Genomic DNA, 26314 nt, shown 5'->3' on the forward strand with positions numbered 1-26314 from the left:
TGAGACACAATTTCCCACACAAAAAGCCACGTTAACTATCCCCAATCAGTCCTTGTGTTTCCAAATATATGGAAATCCTGTCCCCCAGAGTCCTCAGACTCACCGGTCTAAAGTTCCCTGGCTTTTCCTTACCATCTTTCTTAAGTAATGGCACCACATTAGCCACCCTCAAGTCTTCTATACCTCACCCATGGCTATTGATGATGCAAATATCTCAGCAAGGGATCTAGCTGCCCACAAAGTTTTGGGATAAGCCTGCTAAGATTCTGCCCTAGCCCTTCCAGGTGGATTCAGTGTGAATGTTATATCCTCAATGTCTACAAAATGTCAGCATTATACTCTGTACTTGGTGTCAATGTGAAAGCAAGTCTGCATCTCTTCTATAGCCATCAATCAGAAAATCAAAATTACAAAATAACGTCCTTTCCATGACAATTTTGTCAGCTGTGATAGGTGGAAGGGTATACCCCCAACAAAAATAAAGACAGAATCCTCCTTGTCCTCACCAACCTCTGCATCCAGCACATCATTCTCTGCCATGTCTGCCACCTACAATCCAACCCCACAACCAAAGAGATATTTTCCTCCCCACCCCTATCTGCTTTTCATAGGGGCCACTCATTCCGTGACTCCCTCGTCCTCTCCACACTCCCCACTAATGCCACCCCCAGCACCTTTCCCTGCAACAGCAGACAGCAGGAAGTGTTACACCTGCCCCTACACCTCCCCCCTCACCTCCATTCAAGGCACAAAATAAACTTTTCATATCAGACAGGTGCACGTCTGTACATCTGCCAACTTGGTCTACTGTATCTGCTGCTCCTGATGTGGCCTCCTCTCCATCGGTGAGACCAAATGTAGACTCGGAGACCGTTTATACAGCATCTGCACACTGTACATGACAAACTACAACACCTTCTGGTTGCCAACAATTTTAACTCCCCTCCCACTCCCTGGGTGACATGTCCATCCTGGGCCTCCTCCAGTGTCACAACAACACCATCCGCAAACTGGAGGAGCAACACCTCATATTCTGCCTCAGGAGCCGACAGCCCAATGGCCTAAACATAGAATTCACCAGTTTTAAAATCTCCCCACCCCTGGCCTCATTCCATGTCCAACTCTCCCTTTCATCCCTGCCTCCTTGACCTGACACAACTTGTCCATCTTCTCTCCCACCTATCCGCCCCACCCATCCCACTGACCAATTCCTACCACTCCCTACCTGCATCCACCGATCACCATCCCACCTACCTTGCCCAGCCCTACCCCTCCTCTCTCTATTTATTTCTCATCTCCTTTCCCCCTCCCCATTTCTGAAAAAGGGTCCCAACCCGAAACGTCAACTTTCCAGCTCCTCTGATGCTGCCTGGCCTGCTGTGCTCCTCCAGCCCCACACCATGTTGTCTCTGACTCCAGCATCTGCAGTTCTTGCTCTCTCTACAATTGCAAGAAAGCTGCTTGAGAGTTTCAGATAACATCAAAAACTGTTAGAACAAGATGCAAGATTTGTATGTTATCTGAACTCAAGATGGCACTTTTACTATAAAATTCAGAAAACTAAATTATGGAAAAGTTATAAAATTTAAATAGCTATATTACAGGGAATAAAAGATTTCTTTTCGAGGAGATGAATAATTTGGGTATCCTCCTCTATTATAACTATTCTTTATACCTCTGTAATGATGAAGCCAAACCGGACTGCTTCAGAGGGAACGTATTTCAGACATGGCACATCTCCACCATGTTGTAGCTGCAAAGTGAATGAAAACATTCAGTCCATACAATATGGTATTTCTTATGGTAAGTTGAGAGACTTACAGGTTCGTAGGCTCAGTTAGTCACTGTCTGTTGTACCAGGGAGAAGAAAAAGCCTGTTTATGGGTTAATCACCAATGGGATGCAGGTAAGGACAGACAGCTGTTAAAGGAACAAAGCTTCTTGGAGAGAAATGATGAGTTGTCAAGGAGTCAAATATTCAGAAGATGGAGTGAAGGGGACTTTGTTACAAAAAAAAGGATGATTCAACTTGATTGGGCAGAATATCAGCAACAATTTGGACTTGAATCCACAGACTACATAGCTGATGAGAACATGGTGTAAAATTTAAATGTGCCATGGGCTTTCTAGTTGTATTAAAATGTTAATAAGGAATACCATTTCTGTAGCTTATAATGTATTAGTTACCTATGAAATAATAGTTGATTTTGTTTTTATTTGGTAAAGATCTTAAAATGTGAAACCCCATTGTATGATCTTTTTCCTAGGTCCTGTGAGGATGGTAACAAATCCCTGGTTGAATCCGCCTCCATTATACTTTCAGGATGCTCATTCCAGATTGAAACCACTTGTTGTGTAAAAAAAAATTTTCTCAAGCACCAGTCCTTGTATTGGTGTCTTGTGGTTATTGACAATTCCACTAAAAGGAACTACTTCTCCCTATGCATTATGTCTATATCCCATATGATTTCATAGAACATAGAACAGTACAGCAAGTACAGGCCCTTCAGCCCACGATGTTGTGCCAACCTATTATCCTACTCTAAGATCAAGCTACCCTGCATACCCTACATTTTACTATCATCTATGTGCCTATCCAAGAGTCGCTTAAATGTCCCTGATGTATTTGACTCCACTACCACCGCCGGCAGCACATTCCACGCACCCACCACTCTCTGTGTAAAGAACCTACCTCTGACATCTCCCCTATACCTTCCTCCAATCACCTTAAAATTATGCCCCCTTGTAATAGTCATTTCTGTCCTGGGAAAGAGTCTGTGGGTATCCACTCTATCTATGCGTCTCATCATCTTGTACCCCTCTATCAAGTCACCTCTCATCCTTCTTCGCTCCGAAGAGAAAAGCCCTATCTCCCTCAACCTTTCCTCATAAAACCTGCCCTCCAGTCCAGGCAGCATCCTGGTAGATCTCCTCTGCACCCTCTCTAAAGCTTCCATATCCTTCCTATAATGAGGTGACCAGAACTGAACACAATATTCCAAGTGTGGTCTAGCCAGAGTTTTATAGAGCTGCAGCATAACCTCGCGGCTCTTAAACTCAATTCCCCTGCCAATGAAAGCCAACACACCATATGCCTTCGTTACAACCTTATCAACTTGGGTAGCAACTTTGAGGGATCTATGGATGTGGACCCCAAGATCCCTTTGTCCCTCCACACTGCCAAGACTCCTGCCATTAACCCTGTATTCTGCATTCAAATTTGACTTTCCAAAATGAATCACTTCACTCTTTTCCGGGTTCAATTCCATCTGCCACTGCTTTGCCCAGCTCTGCATCTTATCAATGTCCCATTGCAACCTACAACAGCCCTCCATGCTGTCCACAACTTCACCAACCTTCCTGTCATCGGCAAACTTACTAACCCACCCTTCCACTTCCTTATCCAAGTCACTTATAAAGATCACAAAGAGCAGGGGTCCCAGAACAGATCCCTGCAGAACACCACTGGTCACCAAGCTCCAGGCTGAATACTTTCCATCTACTGCCATCCTCTGTCTTCTATTGGACAGACAATCCTGTATCCAGACAGCCAAATTTCCCTGAATCCCATGCCTCCTAACTTTCTGAATGAGCCTGCCATGGGGAACCTTATCAAATGCCTTGCTAAAATCCATATACACCACATCCACTGCTCTGTCTTCATCAAAGTATTTTGTCACATCCTCAAAGAATTCAATAAGGCTTGTGAGTCATGACCTGCCCCTCAAAAAGCCATGCTGACTATTTCTAATCAATGTGTGCTTTTCCAAATAATCATAAATACTATCACTCAGAATCCTCTCCAATAATTTGCCCACCACAGAAGTAAGACTGACTGGTCTACAATTCCCAGGATTATCCCTATTCCTTTTCTTGAACAAGGGAATAACATTTTCCACGCTCCAATCATCTGGTAATACTCCAGTGGACAGTGAGGACCCAATGATCATTGCCAAAGGGGCAGCAATCTCTTCCCTCGCGTCCCGTAAGAACCTTGGGCTTATCCCGTCTGGCCCAGGGGACTTATCTATCCTCATGTTTTTCAAAATTTCTAGCATATCCTCCTTTCTAACATCAACCTGTCCTCACAAACATCAAGGACCCTCTCACTGGTGAATACTGAAGTATTCATTAAGGACCTCCCCTCCTCCACCAAGTCCGCACACAAGTTCCCTCCACTATCCCTGATCGGCACTACCCTCACTCTGGCCATCCTCTTGTTCCTCACATAAGTATAGAACACCTTGGGGTTTTCCTTAATCCTACCCGCCAAGGCTTTTTCATACCCACTTCTTGCTCTCCTAAGTCCATTCCTCAGTTCCTTTCTGGCTACCTTGTAGCTCTCCAGAGCCCTGTCCGATCCTTGCTTCCTCAACCTTAAGTAAGTTTCCTTCTTCCTCTTGACTAGATGTTCCACGTATCTTGTCATCCAAGGTTCCTTCACCTTACCATCCCTTCCTTGCCTCAGTGGGACAAACCCATCCAGTACTCGTAGCAAGTTCTCCCAGAACAACCTCCACATTTCTGTCATGCATTTCCTTGAGAACATATGATCTCAATTTATGCTCCGCAGTTCTTGCCTAATAGCATTGTAATTCCCCCTCCCCCAGTTAAATACTTCCCCATATCATCTGCTCCTATCCCTCTCTATGACTATCATAAAGGTCATGGAGTTGTGATCACTATCACCAAAATGCTCTCCCACCAAGAGATCTGATGCCTGGCCTAGTTCATTGCCAAGTAGCAAATCCAATATGGCCTCCCCTCTCATCGGCCTATCTACACATTGAGTCAGAAATCCTTCCTGGACACACCTGACAAAAAGTGCTCCGTCCAAACTATTTGCACTAAGGAGGTTCCAGTCTATATTCGGGAAATTGAAGTCACCCATGACAACAACCCTATTACTTCTGCACCTTTCCAAAATCTGCTTCCCAATCTGTTCCTCAGTGTCTCTGTTGCTATTGGGAGGTCTATAGAAAACTCCCAATAAAGTGACTGCTCCTTTCCTGTTTCTAATTTCCACCCATACTAACTCAGTAGACAAACTCGAACACCTCAATCAAATCTCCTCTCAACCACCTGTTCTCCAAGGGGAACAAACCCAGTTTCTGTAGTCTTTCCACAGCATTGAAATATTTCATCTCTGTAACTTCATAAAGTTTCTTTGCATCGTCTTGAAAGATTTCATAACTTGCCTGAAGTACAATGCTCACTCCAGACACAATGTTCCAGTTTGGACACAACTAAATTTTATAAATATGCAAGATAACTCCCTTGCTTTTGTACTGTATGCCACTATTTGTAAAGTTTAAGATCCCATATACAGGGGGTCCGTGATTTATGAATGTCTGACTTATGAACTCTTGTACTTACCAATGCAATCTCATACAGTGGTGTAAGTTTAAATTTCTGATATACAAACATTTCCAGTACTTACAACTGGCAGCTTTATATTGTCCTGCATTGTGTTCTGACTTGTGTATGAATCAACTGTGAACAGACTCAGGAATGGAGTCTGTTCACATCACAGCAACTGCCTGTACTGCTGTAAACACTTTCTCAACCTCCCTGCCACTGTCAACAATTTCTGCACCAAGTTTCTTTGCTCTTGTACTCCTTATAGAATTATCTTATTATGCTTCTCTTCAGTCTTCCTACTAAAATGTATCATTTCATGCTTGTCCATCATAAACTTTATCTGCCACCTGGCCACCTCCATTCCATCAGCTTGAAGTTAATCAATCTTCAGTTCCTGCTTCGCAACTCTCTGAAAGTTTTGTGTCAGCCTCAAGTTATTGTACCCTGGACACCCAAGTCCATTTCATACACACAGATCAAGAAATGCTTTATTTATGAAATTTATGGTCTCTCGTATGGCCATTTTAGGTACATTCCTGCTGTTCTAAGAGAAATTACCACAAGCTCTGTTACGGACTAAAATGGAAGCAGATCGATAATTGGTATTCCCAGTAATACAATCTAAAAATTATTTGAGATACATTTTGTTTTTTCTCAGGCATTAAACACAATAAATACTTTAGTTTGAAGAACAATTTGTAGTTTTGCTTTGTTACAAATAATTAATTCAGCCTCCCCTTTGCTTAAAAACATGCTTCTTGACTTCACTTTTGAATCGTCTTGCTCTATCTGGACAGTGCCACCAGGGGAATTATCTTCTTCAATCATAAAATCCCTACAATACAGAAAGAGGCCATTCAGCCCATCGGGCCCTCCGTTGTGCATCCCACCCACCCACCACATCCCCATAACCCTGTATAGGGTTTTTTACTATGGCTAACCCACCTAACCTGTACATCCCTGGACTCTACAGGGCAAATTTATTTTGGCATGGCCAATCCACCTAACCTGCACATCTTTGGACTGTGGGAGGAAACCAGAGCACCCGAAGGAAACCCACAAAGGCACGGGGAGAATGTGCAAACTCCACAGAGGCAGTCTCCCTGTAATTACCCTCCTGAAATTTCCTATTAAATTAAACATGTCTATTCGACCACCCTTCAACTCAAGAGAATGCAGGTGTATTCAAACTGTCCTTATGACATACCGGAGCAAGCTGAACACAGCATTCTCAATTGAGTCAGATCAAGACTTAGTGCAATTCAGCATAGTTTCCTCACATTTTAATACCAATTTGCTCTCGGGCTCACTGGTCCATTAAATATTTCCATAATGTTTTATACCTGTGTATTAGTGTTCAGACACCTTAATCCCTTGCAATTCCTGGTCTCCCACCTCTGAAACAATATTTCAATATGCCCTTCTCCAAACTAAAGTGGATAACATTCAGTAATTAATTTCTGAAAAGAACTTGTTACCTCTAGAAATTACAAAAGGATCACTAATCAGCATCTTTGAACCATTTCTGACTCAAATCAAAGTTAAAGTTTAAAAATCAGTGTATCAACTCACTGCATAGTAACTGCGGGTGACAATGTACAGCAGCCAGTCCCGTGGTAACAAATTAATCTGCTGCAGCTCCTCAATCTGTCGAGCTAATAAAATGACAGAAGTGAAGTTAATCTTTATAAGAAATGTTAATCATTAATTAAGTAGTTATTGTTAAATGAAAACATTTGAATATCACTCATAAGGAATCATTTTCTGAGCAAAATGTCTGCCATTTATGTATGCTATAGAGTCATTGAGTCACAGAGAATGGAAACAGACCTTTTGGTCCAACTCATCCATGTTGACCAAGTTTCCCAAACAAAACTAGTCCCATTTGCCTCAATTTGGCCCATATCACTCTAAACCTTTCCTATTATTGTATCTGTCCAAATGTCTTTAAATGTTGTAACTGTACCCGCATCTACCACTCACTCAGGCAGTTCATTCCACATACAAACCACTCTCTGTGTGAAAAAGTTGCCCCTCAGGACCCTTTTAAATCTTTCTCCTCTCACCTTAAAAATATGCCTTTTGGTTTTAGGGTGGGGTGAACCTGAATCTGACCAGAACACTCTCAACATGTCTGGGCCCTCAAACATCAATGCCCTGTGGTCATCCACCCAAAATTCCAAGACCAGCTGTCTCCACTATAGGGCAGACTACCTCCAGCCTGTCTGAAGAAACTGGGACAGAACGTACACCTAGTAGGAGGGAAAGGGAAAAGAAGACCATTTGAAGGCACATAGATTGTGTTGGTGATGCCTCAATATAAATAGAAGCTCAATATATTTTCGATTTACATCATCACCTGACTTAATGATTGTCATTTCAGCTGCAACTACATGTTTTGACTTAGCAACACTTCCATTCCTTAGTGTCATATAATATTAGAACCCTTTCCATTATACCCATCATAGCATAAACTATTGGTAACATGTAGCATCACTTGTTACAATGACTTCCAACAGGCAATTTTTAACATTAAATTTATTTCACAACAGGAAAAGCAAAAAATGAATAAATAAAAGCACTGCATTTGCATTTGGGAATAGACAGGGTCTATTTGGCTATCCAGCATCAAAACATTACAGTCAATGAATAATGATTTCACCCAACTGAGTTCCATTGGGAGCATGTGTCATTAAGTCATATCTAGCTTGTTGCACCTGAGACTACTCTGCTTTATCATGCTGAAGGTGATGTTGATCAACATCTATCTTCCTTGGAGGAGGACCTGGACAATATCCAGGTTTGGGCTGATAAGTGGTAAGTAACATTTGCATCACACAAGTACCAGGCAATGGTCATCCCCAGCAAGAGAAAATGAGGTGGACCTTTTACACTTTATACCTTTCAGAACAAGATAGACCACTTGATTGGTGCAACATTCACAAACATTCACTCCCTCCTCCACCAACGTACAGTAGCAGAAGTATGTATTATCTACAAGATACATGGCAGAAATTCACCAAGGCTTTTAGACAGCACCTTCCAAACCCATATCCACTATCAGCACAAAGGTCAAGGACAGAAGATACATGGGAACATTATCATAGAATAGAATCCCTACAGTGTGGAAACAGGCCCTTTGGTCCAACAAGTCCACACCGACCCTTTGAGCATCCCACCCAGACCCATCCCCCTTTAGCCCACCTAATATAGGCATCCCTGAACATTATGGGCAATTTAGCATGGCCAATCCACCTAACCTACACATCTTTGGACTGTGGGAGGAAACTCACACAGACATGGGGAGAATGTGCAAAGTCCACACAAACAGTCACCCGAGGGTGGAATCGAACCCGGGTTCCTGGTACTGTGAAGCAGCAGTGCTAACCACTGAGCCACTGTGCCACCCTAAAAACCAGCGAAGGACAACTTGAGCTCCCTAACCAGGAAATGAACCTAGAGAGGGGCGATGAGAGCACTGAATCTTAACCACTAGACTACCAGTGAAGGGAAGTTCTTCTCCAAGCCACTAACCTGACTTGGAAATATATCACCGTTCCTTCAGTGCCATTGGTCAAAATCTTGTAACTGCCTCCATAATGGCATTGTGGATGTAACTGGCCAGCGCAGCGATTCTAGAAGACAACTCACCACTAACTTTTCAAGAGAAACTAGGGATGGGCAATAAATACTGACCCAGCCAGCAATACCCATAGCCCATGAATACTTTCTAAAAAAAGATTGTGTATTTTCTAATGGATTAGATATAGGGTTAAGGTCAACAGCATCCAGTACTATATGCCATCAGTTAAACCTGCCCCTGCACCCTACAACATTAAAAAAAAGCTGTTTCCCATAGCAAGTGTGAGTTGATGCATGGCAGTGAATGAAAATGTTTACCTGTGACCTAGTGAACTGGGTAACCAATTGTGTATTTCCTGAATAAAAGCAAAATACTGCAGATGCTGGAAATCTGACACAAACAAAATGCTGGAATAATTCAGCAGGTCTGGCAGCATCTTTGCAGGGAGAAATAGAGTTAATGTTTGAGTCTAGTCTGTCTCTTTTTCAGCACTCTGATGATCTGAAGAAGTCGCACTGGACTCAAAATGTTAACAAGGTACTTTCTTAAACAGAACCACATCAGAATCTTAACGCAAGGAGATGAAATCCCAGAAATCTGTAAATGGTACCACTGACTGCAGCAATCATGTTCATTCATTCACAGGGAAGTGACTTGCATGAATCCATAGGTGAGGAGTTAATCAGGGTGCACAGTTCATCAGGACTACTCTAGGTGAAAGTCCTATCTGTCTCACATCTTACACAGAATAAGGGAATAAATTGGTAATACTATATTTTAATTTTTCCAAAGTTTTCTGATTATAAAGTTGTTACCTTACCCTACACAAAGAACAGGCTTGTTGTAAAAACGGATTCTGCTGCTAAAGATATTTTGGGCAATTTGAGGTTCCTTAATGGGGGCACTTAGCCATCTTGTGTGAATACCTGCAAGCTACACCAGTTTTCCTGGCTGCAGTGCTGTTCCATCTGCTGCACCAAATTCTAAACTTAAATCTAAGACTAGTCTACTTCTATTAAAACATGACGCAACTACAGTATTTTTCAGAAACAAGAACAGAAATTGCTGGAACTCACCAGGTCTAGCAGCACCTGTGGAGAAAAGCAGAGTTAATATTTCACATCCAGTGACCCTTCTTCAGAATATTCTACCTTCTTCTGCCATTCTGAAGAAGTGTCACTGGACCCAAAACATTAACTCTGCTTTCTCTTCACAGATGAGACCAGAACTGCTGAGTTTCTCTGGCAGTTTCTGTTTTTGTTTCTGATTTCCAGGATCTGCAGTTCTTTGGTTTGATTGTACAGTATTTTTTAATCAGCTGCATGTATAAAAATGTTATATATTTGTTTAAAGTACATTTTATTCCAAGGTAAAAATGAATGTGATGATACTATGACTTTAAGAGGTATATTTTGTTTTTTTTTGTGAAGAAAGGTTTTAACACAGAGGTGAAAAGCTGTCTATTGAAAGCCCATAAATAGCTTTTGAGGTCTTGGGTTTTCTTTTAAATTGGAACAATAGAAGCAGCCTGAATGGGAGGGACAAGCTCCCACAGAACCAGGATTTTTTGTTTTAGTCTTTCAGTAGCAGCTGCTGGGGCCTTGACGCTGGATATGGAAGCTGTTTTTCCTTGCTCTAGGTTATAGCTAAAAGCTGGAGGTTCTTTTTCTGCTGCTAGAATTGCATGTGAGACATTCTGTTTTATTGAATTTGCCTTTGTCCAGGGTGTGTTCATGGGATGTTACTACTTTGGAACAGTTTTAAATAATCTATTATTCTGTTAAGTTTTCCAAAAGAGTTAACTATTCCAACTTTTTTCTATCTTCTGTTGTAGTTTACCTATAATGCAATAATAAAGCATGTTTTGCTTCAAATCTGGTAGTTAGACCTATTGAATTGCAACTGGAACGCAATTCTTGCCATTCGCTTTTACCGTAAGAAAACATTGAGTCTAGGCTATCTTCTTCATTTATTTTGAGGGTGTTTGGCCTGGCCATAACATGAAACACTGTGAAATTTCAGAGAAACTTCATAAATCTCAATCCTAAACTTGCAGCATGGCCCTTAGTCATTAACGCTGACTGGATTGAGCAACAATCACATGATGAAACCAGAATTGAATATTAGCATTTTTAGAAAATATCTAAAAACCAACATCCCTCTGAAACGGGATGCAAAATGTAATTGAAAAACTGTTGTTGAGTGCTTTAAAAGAAAATGAGTTCAAGGAGGAAGCAGATGCATGTGGTTATAAACAGGACATATTTGTTTAAATTATTGATGGGTCTGAATTCGTTATTTTGTTAGGGCCACAACAGTTTTTGTTTCATAAACTAAAATTTCAGTCATCATTCAAATTTCTCATTGTTCTTCATTTTCAGTTTGGAGAAGGTTATTTACTGGATGATATGCTAGTGCATGACAAATTCCCAGCTGGGCCAATAATTAGAAGTAGCAACCAGAGATCAGATGCTGTCCCATGGGGGTTAAGGAAAATTACAATAAGAATAATAACATTCACACATATGTTAGGATCTCATTACAAAGCGTTGCATGGGAAAGCAAAATCAGGAGAAAATTACAACTTAAAGTGAAAGTATGCATAACTAATTTTTTTATACGGATAATTATACACTTAATTTTTGATATAGTTATATGTTTGTAAAACATGCTAGCAATAAATACACTCAGTAGTTTAAGACATTGTGAGGAACAATGTCCAGCTGAGAACTATCAAATATCACACGCATGTGACTACCACTTGTTATTAATGAGCGAGCACACCTTTTGAAGAATGGAACTTTTAGTGTCATAAAATCTTTTCTATTGTTCTGCTAGTTTTCTCCAGTTGCCTGCAATAGTTTGTTTTCTATTGATGCATAATTACTCCGTTATCTCACTTAAGTCATCATTATTCACACATGTTCCAACACAGTCAATACTAGCAGCTGTGGAGATCCTGCATAGACTTGATGTTCACATAGACATATTTCCAGCAGGATCTTGTGGAAAGTGATGAGAAGCTGGAAAAATAACTGACTTTCACTTGTCTAAATTAATAGCACTAAATTCCATAAGAATACAATTCCTGCAACCCAGCTGCATTCAGTCAATTATAACTCTAATATCCTTTAAGGAAGAAAGTCTGTTGTCCTTACCTGGTATGGGCCAGATCCAACTCCAGACCTCAGTAATGTGGTTGACTCTCATTGCCCTCTGAAATGGTTACTCTCCCACTTTCAAAAGGGCAATTAGGGATGCACAATAATGTTGGCGTTATGAGTGATACATCATGTAAATCAATAAAAAAAAGACTATTGAGCTATCCTGGGATCCCCTTGGTTAGTATTTTCTTTAATTCATTTTTTTAAGATACCTAGGTAGATGATCTAAACATACTACATAAGACCACAATTGAAAGAGTAAAGATAAATCCTCAGTGATTCTATTGTAATATATTTGATGTGTCCTTCATCCTATTTTCCCTGTTTGTGTTATTAATGATGGGTTTTTGCCAAACTGAAATTTTCCATCACAAGATAAATCAAGTGCCATAACAACAGCACTGTGATGTCGCCCAGTATGAATAACTTTAAGATGATTTCCACCTCATTCAGAATATATAAAGGGCTCATCATGTGGCCTGCAAATAGATGTTCATTCGTTCTATTTGCAGAAGTAATAGCACCTATAAGCCAAGGACATAACTGCCAATATCAATGTAAAACCTCAGGTTCTTGCAGAGAAGTACTGGAACTTAATAACTTCATTAAGGGCTGTCTCTCCTGTGGTAGTATATTTGAACTTTTGAAAATGGAGTTTACCTGTTGAGAAAAGTCAAGTGTCAAAATTCTTTACAACACTTTTTTTGGACATTTTTTCAAAAATAATTCACAGGATATGGGCATTGCTGGATAGGCCAATATTTATTCCCCATTTATAATTACCCAGAGGGCAGATGAGAGTCAACCACATTGCTGTAGGTCTACAGTGACACATAGACCAGGTCAGGTAAGGGCAAAAGTTTCCTTCCCTAAAGAACACAAGTGAACTAGATGGGTATCTCCCAAAAATCAACAATAGTTTCACGGCCACCATTATACTCTTAATTCCAGATTTTTAAAAATTTATTTCAAGTTCCACTATCTGTTGTGGTAGCATTTGAGCCCAGATCCCCAAAACATCATCTGGGTCTCCACATTAATATCACCTCCCCCTGCTAGTGTCACATCCTTAATACAGTCATTGGCTGTGGGATGATGGCTGACTTAATGTGAAAGTGATTAATATCAATTGGAGAAGGCCTTGAAAAAGCCAGCGCAAGAAATCAAAATTAATAAAGCATCACTTAATTCAAAGTAAACAGCACTTAGACAATATTTACAACATTATCATAGCATTAACCAACATTCCATGAACATAATAAGTTTAAATTGTCCCTAGGCACCTATGCACATGATTCTGAATGGTAAATTATCTATTCTGTCCTAGATCCAACTGTTTCTATTGTGTGTTTGTCTAACTGAATATGATAGTTCAGCATGATGACCAAGCAAAGTTATTCTGCAATGATGTCTGCATATTGAGAATAACAAATACAAAGGAGAAATTATGTTGAAGTAAACAAAATTCGATTGCTCTTTGTCTGCGATGGAAAAAGATTTGCATTTCCATTTATATTGTTTCATAGTCTCAGCTCTTTTCCTGGTAAGAAATGTTCTTTGGCAGACTGGTATGGTCCAATCAAGGAAACAGTCATTGATTTGTTATTAGGATGTACAGAGCTTTATTCTTCAGTAATTATGCTAACCAATGCTAGAACCTTCTGAGGCAGCTTGGTGAATGAATGCTGCAAAATCTTGGCAAAAATCACTGAATTTTCAAGAGGGTAGAGCTTGTTCATTGACAAATCGTAGCAAGCTGGTGAAGAATGTAATCAAAAAGGCTAACAGAATGATGGCCTTTATCTTAAGGTGCCTGGAATGCAAAGGAAAGACAGTGGTGCTTCAGTTTTGTTGAACCTGAAGCAGACTATTCAATTTTGGGTACCACACCTCAGGGTAGTATCAGCTTTTAAAGGGAATCACTGAGCAGATTCAGGGCCAAGTTTTCAATGGTTAAGATACGAGGACAGTTGTCTAAACTTGGATTGTTTTCACTTGAGGTCAGAAGGTTCGGGACGATTTAATTAGAATATTTAAATTTATTAAAGAATACCAAAGGTGAAACAGATAAGCTATATGCTATGATAAAGGAATGCAAAGAAGCAAAGACAATCTTAAAATAAGAGCTAGGCCATTGAGGACTGAAATCAGAAACTGATTTATTTCACATGAAGTTTGACAGCTATCTAGAACCCTCTCCCAGTAAAAGCTATGAAAGCTGTATCAATTGAAACTTTTGTAAACAAAACTGATAAATTATCAAGGGACATCAATCAAAGACAGGTCAACACAGCTGAGGCACAAATCATCCAAGATCTAATTGAACGATGGAATAGGCCGAAGGGCTGAATGGCCTTATAACTCCCATCCTTATAACATCGGACTCCATTGTCAATCTAAAATATACAACCAAATTTACATGTCATGTTTGGGAGCTTTTTGAAAGTCGAGGTGTGTCCCATTTTCATAAGAATGGACATAGAATTTTAAATATATTAATTATAACTATAACGACAGGCAATCGCCTTGCAAGAGGGTAGAAGATATTTAATAAGATAATAACAATAAATGCAGTCAGGCAAGAAATAATGTTCTCTGCAGAAAGACATTAAATGCCTTTCAGATGGGTGAAATGTCTCATTCTTTTATTATCGATGAGTCAGAAATCAGTCACTTTCCTGTTCCACAGCAGTTTTCAATATGTGTTTTGTGGTTCTTTTTTATTCATGAACAAGCAATTGTGGTCTGTATTTTACAAATAACAAGACTGAAAATTGCTCAATGTTTCTTCATCAATAGACAAAAGGCTCCATCAATTTGCTGTTCAGAGTCTAAAAATACAAAGTAGTTACAGCTTGATGTGTCATCACACAAAATTAACAATGCAATGTGCAAGACAATGGAAGGACAGAGTATCACATCTACAGTCCTTCGCATTCCGCCTTCTCAGTCTCCATTTCCCATTATAGGATGTGGTAAAAAGAGGACATAGGCTTCACTACAGAAAGGAGAGGAAACTCACAGGTCAAGTCATTGCTGTCACAGATCTCCTTCCTTGCTAGTTTAATATCAACATTACATGAGGCTTGAGAAAAAAAAAAATACAGCTGCCTGCACATTTAGCAGCCCAGTGCATACTGTAAAAAAATGCACAAGGAGAGAAAACTTGCCTCAAGAGTAAAGAAAAATCAATAAATGTAAATCATATTGCATATATATGTCGCAAAATTCGGGAGACATTTTATTGTGAGTTTTGTCAGTGTGTTGAAGCAGGCTATTCAAGAAATTGCTGCCAAAGTCCAGGGGGTCCTTAATTAAATCTACATCTGGGCAATTTCATAGAAATTGTGAAACAAAGCAGGAGTATGCTCAGTACCATAATCCTGCTCCACCATTCAATATGACCATGGCTTGTCATTCAACCTAGTACCCTGTTACTGCTAACTCCTTCTTGAAAACATTCAATGTTCTGGCTTCAACTGCTTTCTGTGGCTGAGAATTCCACAGGCTCACCACTCTTTGGTGAAGAAATTTCTCCTCATCTCAGTCCTAAATGGCCAACCTCATATCCTTAAATGAGATCCTCTTGTTCTGGACTGCCTGATTGTCGGGAACATCCTTTCTACATTTATCCTGTATAGATTTGTTAGAATTTTATAGGTTTTGAGGCGATCCCTCCCCATTCTTCTAAATCCAGTGAACCCAGTTCTAACTGATTCAGTCTCTCTTCATACAGCAGTCTTGGCATTCCAGGAATCAGTCTGGTAAGCATTTGTTGTATTCCCTCCATAGCCAGAACATCCTTCCTCAGATAAGAAGACCAAATGCTCTAGGTGTGGTCTCATCAAGGCCCTGCACAACTGCAGCAAGACGTCCCTGTTCCTGTACTTGAATCCTCTTGCCATTAAGGCCAACATTTGCCTGCACCACTGCCTGCCACAACTGCATGCTTACATTCAGTGATTAGTGTAAAAAGACACCCAGGTTTCGTTGCACCTCCTCCTTTCCCAATCTATTGCCATTCAAATTTTACATCTGCCTTCCTGTTTTTGCTACCAAAGTGGATAACCTCATGTTTGTTCACATCATAGTTCATCTGCTATGCATTTGCTCACTCACTCAACTTGCACAAATTACACTGAAGTATCTCTGCATTCTCCTCACAGTTCACCATCTCACCCACCTTTACGTCATCTACAAATTAAGTGATACTGAACTTAGGTCCTTCATCTAAATCATTCACATATATTGCAAAGAGCTGGGGTTCAAGCACTGATCTTTGCAGTACCCCACAAGTTACTACCTGCTACTCAGAAGAAGACTTGTTTATTCCTACTCTTTGTCTCCAGTTTGCCAGATATTTTGTTATCCATGTCAGTACACTAACCTCATCCTCATGCCCTTTTCTTTATCTGCGACTCTGTTACGTGGAACCTTATCAAAAGCCTCCTGAAAGTTCAAGTATACCACATCCACTGGCTCCCCCTTATCAACTTTACTAGTTACTTCCTCAAAATATTCCAGTAGATTTGTCAAGCATGATTTCCCATTCGTAAATCCATGCTCACTTTGTTTGATCCTCTTTTCCAAGTGCTCTGGTATTAAATCTTTCATAATGAACTCTGGTATTTTTCCCAATATGTCAGGCTAACTGGTCTATAATTTTATTTTCTCTCCAGCTTCTTTTCAAAATAGTAGGATTACATTAGTTACCCTCAACCCATACGATCTGCTGCAGAGCCTATAGACTCTGGAAAGGTGGCCACCAATGCATCCACTATTTCAAAGCCTTAAATGTTCTGGGATGTAGATTATCAGGTCCTAGAGATTTTTCAGCTTTTAATCCCTCTATTTCCCAATACCATGTTCCTACTAACTGACTTCTTTCAGTTCCTTCCTTTTACTAGATCCTGCATTCCCAACATTTTCGGCATGTTACTTGTGACCTCCTTTGTGTAGATAGAACCAATTTTTTTTAAAAATAGGTCTGCCATCTGTTTGTACGGCATTGTTACTGTTTTGATTGTTCAATCTACATGCAGATTAAACTTGCTCATAATTACAACTGCACCTTTATTGCTTGTGTTTCTAATTTCCTGTTTAATTCCTTCACCAACATGACCACAACTGTTTGGGGGTCTATACACAACCACACTATCATTTTGGTGTTTCTAAACTCTACCAATATAGATTTCACATTCATAAGAGCTGATATCCTTCCATACTATGTTAATTTCCTCTCATAATACTGGTGAGGAGGGTTACCTGGTGTGTATAGGGGATGGTTTTCTGATCAATGTGTTGGAAACAACCAGAAAACAGGCTGTCCTAGACTGGGAAATGTGTAATCAGAAAGGCATAATTGGCAATCTAGCTGTGTGAGTTTCCTTGGAGATGAGTACTCATAATACGATAGAATTCTTTATTAAGATGGAGATTGACATAGTTGACTGTGAGACCAGTCCTAAATCTAAATGTAGGAAATAATGGAGGTACGATGTGTGAGCAGGTCATGCTAAATTGGGGAATAGTATTTAAAAGGATGACGTGGATTGACAATGGAAAATATTTACAGCGCATATGGAAGAACTGCAACAATTGTTCAATCCTGTCTACTACAAAGAGAAAATGGCAAAGGTAATCTGACCAAAGAGGAATTAGGGATAGTATCAGATCCAAGGAAGGGTCATACAAATTGGCCAAAAAAGCAGCAGACCTGGGGACTGGGAACTCTTTAGATTTCAGCAAAAGAGGGCAAAGGGATTGATTAAGAGAGAGAAATACAGTACAACAGTAAGCTTGCAGTGACATTTCTAAAGGTAGCACTGGCTATTAATCAAGAACAGGAAGCACAACCAATTTTTCTTTTCAGTCATTGTTTTTTTGGATCTAACTGATCAATGTTGATACTTATAATGATCATTTCACATTGTTAGTATTCAGTGGTGACAAATGCTGGTTGCGTGTGCCAATTTTTAAGTCTTACAGGCAGGGAGAGATTCATCTAAAATTTGAATAAGCAGTTACTTTCTTTAACACATTTGGTTAAGTCGACATCTGCACTGTAAACTACGACGACTCTGCGGTTCGATGATTCAGTGCTGCTATGACTCAGTGACTTTTACCTGATAAGCAGCAATGACATTAAGAAAACAAATATGTGTGGGCTGACAAATATTCAAGCAAGACCATTATCAGATCCTTCAGGACAATATTTTGGGCAGTTTTTTTTCTCCCCTGGAAGGTGAGAGAGATGGTGAGAAAGAGAAACTTGGAAAATTTGAAGACTAACTTTCCCCTTTCTCGCCTAACGCTGAACTTGCAGAAATGGCATGAAGATCCATGGATCACTTTTGATTCAGCAACAATTGAGGTTTTTTTAGTGGTCAATTAATGGACACTGAAGTGCCTTAACCTGACTCCTTTTGATCACTGGCCACTTCGGTGGACAAGAAGGAAGGTTAATTTCCTGACTGGGAAAGCATGACAACTTTCCTGCTGAGCTTGTGGGAGGCCTTCCAATGGCCCCAAGCTGAGTTCAATCAGAGGGATGCACGGCAGGCAAGAGGGTTGCCTCTCAAAACCACTCATCTGCCCTTTCCTCCAAACCTCTGACCTCCCTGGCACCATGACCCCTACCCTGCGAGAAGAAGGACAAAACAAAAAACTTCTCACCATTGGATTCCCCAAGATGTAGACTCGGTTTTAGGAGTCAAAAGCTGTTGGCCTCTGTTTGGTTGACAGCTTTCTGTGACCTAGATCACCAGTGTGGAGGCCTGCAATAGCATGTGGTGCCCATCCTTCAGTTCTAAATGTATTGATTGGCTGCTGATCCCACATGTTATTTCACCTAACACACTCTTGCCCACACTTAGGAACAAGGAAAATCATGTCTTTTGATATGATTCAATAGTGAGGCATGAAACATTTTGTACTTTAGCAATTTTTAAGTTTCATGGTTTTAAAGAACTCTAAATACAAAACTGATACCTGAAAGGCGAATGTTAAGTTCTAAAGTGCAAACAATTTGATGGCAGAATATTCAAACAGCAAAGTCAATTACCAATTGAATTTTTGTTCTTTATTCTTTCATGAAATCTGGGTGTCTCTGGGAAGGCCAGAACTTGCAGCACATCATGATTGTTCATGAACTGAATGGCTTACTAGACCATTTCAGAAGGTAGTTAAGAATCAACCTCATTCCTGAGAATCTGGAGTTACATGTAGGTTAAAAAAAAAAGCAGGGATGTCCATTAATGACATTAATGGAACCAGATGGGTTTTCATGGCAATCAATGCTAGTTTCATTGTATCATTGCTGAGACTAAGTTTTGTATTCCAGAGTTATAATTTGAATTGAAATTCCACCAGCTATTGTGGTAGATTTGAATCATTGTCTCTCTAGCATTAATCTTGGTCTGTGGATCACTAGTCCAGCAACTATGGGCAACATGGCACATAATTTGTTCCTCCATTCACATCGTCAGCATTTAACATCCTGTACAGCATGTTGCCAAGGTTTAAAGATTTTTTTAAAAATTTCTAACAATTGCATGGACTGTGTTACAGTTTAGACTAAAGGGTTGGTTAGCTCAGCTGGCTGGATGGCTGATTTGTCATGCAGAGTGATGCCAACAATGGGGCTTCAACTCCCATGTTGACCGAGGTCACCATGAAGGTCCTGCTTTCTCAACTCAACCAGCTGCCTTAGGTTTAGTGATCCTCATGTAAAACCCACCATCAGTCACCTCTCTCTAATGAGGAAGCAAGAATAAAGGGCACTTTAATACAGTACATGAACAAAATGACGTCCCTTTTGCTTTTTCAGCGGTAGATTACGAGAGATAAATTTACAAAAAGCACAAAAGGAGCCCAAATAAGAACCATTTAAATGTTAGATTGGATCCTGAAAGAGAATAATATAATTGAGACTACATACAAAGAGGAGAAAGGTTGGCAATTCTCAATTACAACAGGAATTCAGAATAACCCAGCTGCAGCCATTATGATTACAATGAGTTTATGTTAAATTTGACAAGAGTTGAAACTCTTCAACTGTTATAGAATCTTACAGCCAGCTTTTAATTCCAGCTTGGTTGGAAAATGAAAAACCACGGCTCTGATTTTCATTCCCAGGTTGACCCACAAGGATGGGAAATTCCCAGCTCCACAATCCAAACTTTCTATAATAAACTGCCAGTCTTCCCATTTTCGGTGAGGCAATGGAAGCTGGGTCAGAGGTCAAGGTTAGCAACTGGAACAATATGAGGAGGATGCCCAGTGCAGAGCCCAAATGGGTGGAAAGCCTGTCTGTGGGCTACAGCACTGAGTCCAAAGTTTTGAATTAAAGATCAACACACAAAACACCCATTCAACCCTCCCTCTCAATGCTCTTCTCCAACTCTCCACGCTCCTCATGCCCCATCCATGTCACCCAAAGCCACTTAACATTATCTATTCACTCCATGACACACCCATACCCTCCATGCAACTTAGATCCTGATGATCCCCCTCCTGGTCCCCCACACCCTACTTGCCTACTTATGCCCTGTACACAATTCCCATGGCCCCACATGTTCCATGCCAACCTATGCTCCTGTGCCTACGTGGCCCTTTATGAACTCTATTTCAATTTAGTACCAACCCATGCCCTGCAACAACCACCCTTTTGCCTGCCATGCCAACTCACCTAGATTCCACCATGAGCAGACCTCGAGACCCATGCGCAGATTTGAAATAATAGATAAAAACCGAAAGAACTGCGGATGCTGTAAATCAGGAACAAAATCAAAGTTGCTGGAAAAGCTCAGCAGGTCTGGCAGCGTCTGTAAAGAAAAAACGGTCAACTGAGTTCGAGGAGAGGTCACCGGACCCGAAACGTTGACCGTTTTTTTCTTTACAGATGCTGCCAGACCTGCTGAGCTTTTCCAGCAACTTTGATTTTGTTCCTGTGTTTCAAATAATAGAATTCTATGAACTAAAGTAGATTTATCGCAGCCTTCACTATATTGAGAAAAACTCTATCATTTGTAAAAAAAAATACATTTACTACGTTTATATTTCTTCATCTTAGTAAAGCCTAATAAAAAATAAATATTTAATTTAAGTGTAACAAGCATTGGAGTTTGTAGTCTCTCATCAAAACTCTAAAACCTCTTGTAGCTGTCAATCAAACTGTGAAATGAACACTGTAACAATGAGTTCTTGTGAAGCCAATTATTCAACACTAATCCATCTACAGAAATCCTCAGGCTAATGTCAACAAACAGTGAAATGGACAGCAATCTTCTTTGAACTCTACAGACTATTTTTTCAAAGTAATTTTGAGTTTGAAATGCCTTGGCAGTCTTGATAAGTTCCTTTGAAGGTCTTGATCGGTCCCTTTAATAGCTTGACAATTCTTTGACAGTTGTTTGATAGCTTGACAGACCTTTGACAGCTGTGACAGTTCCATTGATTTTATGCATTTCTTATGCACAAGTATGTGTACTTAACTCTTCCAAATGTAAATTAGGACTAGATACTAGACACCTTACTTCTCCAAAAGAGTACCCTGGAAAGAAAATTAATCCATAAGGTTTAGACGTGCTTTTACCCTTTTCAGGGTAAGGTTAAGGTTTGGAGGGATAATGGCTAAATGCAGGCAAATAGGACTAGTTCAGTTTAGGAAACCTGGTAGGCATGGATGAGTTGTGCCAAAGAACCTGTTTCTGCGCTGTATGACCCTACGACATGGTATTTCCTGGTCTAATTTGCACACTTTGAGTTTCAGATACCTACCTCAACAAAATCTCGCAGAAGTGGAGGCAAAAAACAAATTGAATGGCCAGCTGTCAGTGAATCCTGAGCTAACTCCATTCCTGCCCACGTGAAAATGGTAAATCAGGCAGCATCTGGAGGAGGAGAGGTCAACGTTTCAGGTATTACCCTTCTTCAGGACTTCTTCTCCAGTTCTGAAGAAGGGTAATGCCTAAAAAGTTGACTTCTCCTCCTCTGGATTCTGCCTGACTTGCTGTGTTTCTCCAGCCTCCTATTTGTCTATCTTCGATGCCAGCATCTGCGGTTTTTTTGTCTCTGAAAATAGTAAGTGTTGTGCTCAGAACAGCACTTATAATTGCCAATCACATCTACCAATTTTGCCACAAAAGATAAATCAGAGTCCAGGTTTATTTCTTTCCACACAACTCCAAGGACTAGGAGAGATTAACTTGGCTCATCACTGAGTAGCAGCCATTGCAACATATCACATCACAACTGTCATATTTGGAGTGGGAGGAACAGGACTGATTCACAGCTGAAAAAAACAGGAAATGTAAATGAAACATTCTGAAACTTAGAACTTCTATTTGGTTTATGTGGACCCTTTGATCAACAAGATAAAAACAGCCAGAGAAACAAATTGGTGTCACTAATGAAATAATATGAGGGAGAGATTGAAACTAAAGAAAGTGTGTAGTAAAATTGCCTTCTTTAGCTAAATCTACAAAGAATTTAGAAGCATTATCATTGTTTTATGATCTGCAAGGTTGATTACTGCTGATGATTCAGCAATCTACTTCAGCTAATGTAAAATATTGTTTAAACAATAAACACTTGAAGTTATCATTTGATTTAATAATTAGTGTCAGAAAATATCTTTTCCATAATTTTTATTCCAGGTAAAGTTCACAAATTGCAGTTCAACTCATTTTTTCATATAAAAAATACAAGCCAGGAAGAAATTAATACTTAATAATGTGATTTTAAATTAAATTTTCCTACACACCTTATAATATTATGCATGTATGTACAAAAATCAAAGCAAATTGACACTGATTCAGATGTTTTGAACAACACTAAAAATGCAACATATGTTTTGAAAAGTTAATCTGAAATGCAATGAAAACAAATGAACAAAATGAAGCAGGGTGCAGTGGCTAAACTATTACAGGTATGCTAAAGCATATTCATATTAATTGGAAGTTGACAAGTAGGTAGAGGAAAGAAGAGTTGGACTTAAACAGCACTTTTCATGACTACAACATCTCAAAAAGCTGTAAAGCCAATGAGGCACTTCTTACAGTGCAGTCACTGTTACAATGGAGGAAATGCGGCTTTCAACTTGCACACAATACATTCCCGTTGATAGAAATGAGGTAATGACTGGTCTGTCTTTTTTTGAGATGTTGATTGAGGGTTAAACATTGGTACGAACACCAAAGGTAATTTCTCTGCGGTTCTTCACAATGAAATATTTTACATCCACTCAAGAGGCATCAATTCAACATCTCATCTGAAAGACAGCACCTTTGACGGTAAGATACACCCACGGAGATGGGTTATGATGATGTTTGGACTCAATCCTTGGGGTGGTCTAGAACACAGAACCATAAGTCTCAGAGATGAGAGTGCTATCAATTGTGCCACAGCTAACCTGACCGGGAAAAGGGAACAGCCAAAAATGAACCCAAAATAGTATTGCAATCTCAAAATCAAACAAGCCACTTTACACAAGGTAAATACAAAATACAGTTTTTCAGGGATAATTAAGTCAGCCTTGTTTTAACAGAGTATCTATTAAAGACACTTAAATATAAAAAACAAAAAAGTCTTTGATAGTGGTGAGATACTAGTGATGTGAAATATTGGAGATCTTTTAAAGTTATGGAAAAATGGTACCATTTTCCTTCAATAAAATATGGTTACAGCATTTCATATTTTGGCAAGTCACATACATTATTTGACTAAAATGTCATATTTTGCCTTTGAAGTTAGAAAGTTGTATACAAGTAACCTGCTCGCAGTCAACAGCATCAGTAGATTTTAGATTATTTTAAAATTCTACATTGCACTATAAAGTACTTCACAAATGCCTGTATATTATTTTTAAAGAGACATTACTTGGTTTAACTAATGATTCAATTTGGAGCAACATAATTGCTGTACATTTGGTCATTTAAGTTGAGCAGTGATTGGTCATTGGTACATTTTTCGATTATAATTCTTTAATATACTTAGTGTGGACCAATCAGATGTGACAAACAACATCTATTGGTCTCCAGTCTGTCCATAGAATGTTGTTTTCCTCCAATGACCAATCCTGCTGGCTTGTCTTGAACCTTGCTAGACCAATCTGGAAGCGTTCTCCATCCATGCTATATCTCTCACCTCACCCTTGTTCCTGCCCACATCTATGCAATGCTCCCTGATTCTAATTCATACTTGAATCCTCAACCAAATTATCTTAGGTCCACATTTGCACTGGATTTAAGTGTATCATAAAAGTAAGCAGAACTAGAAGGCAGTGCATGGGGGAGGTGGCAGAAATCAGAGGAAACCTTCCGCTTCTTTCTGGCTACAGCTGACACGGTCACAGGTAAATTGGAAGAGAATAAAAACAAATAAGAGCATAAATAGAGCAGAAGAAACTTGGAAGAGAAGTGAGGAATGCTGGCAAGAATCAAGGGCAAATGACGTAAAGGAAGAATCTTTAGGACAAAAGGACAAAAAGTGAAATATAGAACTGAAGGGTGGGGAATCCATGAGTCTGGCCAGAATAATCATGAGTGAATACCTGCAAATGATTACCAAAGTGAGATATATGATGGTATTTGATGGTACTGGTTTAACTCATTTGAAGGTTCAAATCCTTATATCCACGAAGTAGGTCACTGAAATTTGGTAAACTTACAGCGATTTACAAACAGATTAAAGAACGATGAAGAATATTATTTGTCCTATATCCAGAGTGTTTGTCCAGAGGTGCAGAGTGAGGTAATAAGTAACAATGAGATGAACTACTTTTAGGTTTTTAAATAATAAGCATTGTAAAAATAATACTTTATGTATTGCTATATCTATTTATTATGAAGAATTTCTGAATATAAGTTTATCTTTCGATGATAGGTTAGTTGGATTAATACCACCAGAAGGATTTAGACCAAATTAATGCATGCATTTCCATTGGAGCATATGTATGAGGAGATCCGTAAGTTATTGTGCAGCTCTTCTTCAAAGCCAAATGAAACAATTAAAACTGTTATCGAATAAAACGGTGGAACTAGACAATTTGCAATAGTACATGAAAATAGGATGTAGAATAATAAGATCAGCATGTTTGAACAACTGAGACACTGAAATACTCTTGCTATGTGTTGCTGTCACTGCTTCCAAAGTCTGGTTTTGGTTTAAGTTTTATGCATTCCATAATAATGAACATAACAACACTGACATTTAAAAGTCAGCAATTTAGAGAACTTGCTTACTTTCAGTTATTCCATGTAATCGGACAGCCTGAAACAGCCCAAAGTATTTCTGTCGAATATCCTTTTCCAGGTAGACGAACATCTTTTGTAAACTGTGAAGAAAATAAGTCACTTAGAGCAACATTATTAGGTTTTCTATTCATGGCCAAAACAGTTTTATTTCCTGGTTTAAGCAAGACTTAACTGTAAATATATAACAAGCTCAGGGAAATAACCCGTTGAAACTGCACTGATAGTTTCTTCTGGTTTCAAGTTTCATCTGAGGTTTGGTTAGAAAAACAATAGAAATTGAGAATGGATTATTCATCAAGTTTTAATGCACTACTGTTCAGTTCTCTCTGTCAAAAATGTGCTGGGGACAAACAGCAAAATGTTTTAAAATAAGGCAGCTAACTTTCCTGCTCCTCTGATGAAGCCTGGCCTGCTGTGTTCCTCCAGCTCCACACTGTGTTGCCTCTGTTAACTTTAACTGTTGGCTGTTAACTAAAGTCTTTTGTTTTTATGAAATGTCAATCATCAACAACCTACATAAAATTAATATGTGAGGAGGTCATAGGGTGGTGGGGGTGGGGTGGGGTGATTTTCTTTTATTTATTTCTGGGATGTGAGCATCACTGCCAAAGTCAGAATTAATATCCCACCCTCAAATGCCCTTGTGATGGAGGTGGTGAACCATCTCCTTGAACTGCTACAGTTCTTGTGATGCATCCACACGCTAAGTGTTATTAGGGATGAAAATCCAACGTTTTTGACCCAGAAAGGAATGGCAATGTAGTTTCAAATCAGGAGACCTGTTGAATTAAGTGGTCTGAACTTAGACACTGTCATGGTGGAAACTTCATGAGGAGGTCAAGGAGATGGACACTCCGCTTGGTCTTCTGTCTGTATTGAAGGTAAATGCTTCAGCCTAGCCTTTGGCATAGGAGTGCTGCACTCTACCAGATGGGGATATTTTGGGAGCT

At 39.6% G+C, this 26314-nt stretch overlaps 1 protein-coding gene across 1 annotated transcript; it reads right to left on the reverse strand.

The window, feature by feature from the left end:
* Positions 1–1669: 1669 nt before the first annotated feature.
* LOC125485616 (BTB/POZ domain-containing protein 16-like) lies at positions 1670–25586 on the reverse strand. The gene is made up of 4 exons (XM_048609193.1): positions 25537–25586; positions 25353–25444; positions 6934–7016; positions 1670–1753 (listed from the first exon to the last, which is right to left on the reverse strand). The coding sequence occupies exons 2-4, from the start codon at positions 25432–25434 to the stop codon at positions 1670–1672; spliced, it is 249 nt and encodes an 82-aa protein (XP_048465150.1). The 5' UTR covers positions 25435–25444; positions 25537–25586.
* Positions 25587–26314: the final 728 nt, after the last annotated feature.

This window comes from Rhincodon typus, chromosome 20 (assembly GCF_021869965.1).
Source record: "Rhincodon typus isolate 14 chromosome 20, sRhiTyp1.1, whole genome shotgun sequence".
Classification (NCBI taxonomy): Eukaryota; Metazoa; Chordata; class Chondrichthyes; order Orectolobiformes; family Rhincodontidae; genus Rhincodon; species Rhincodon typus.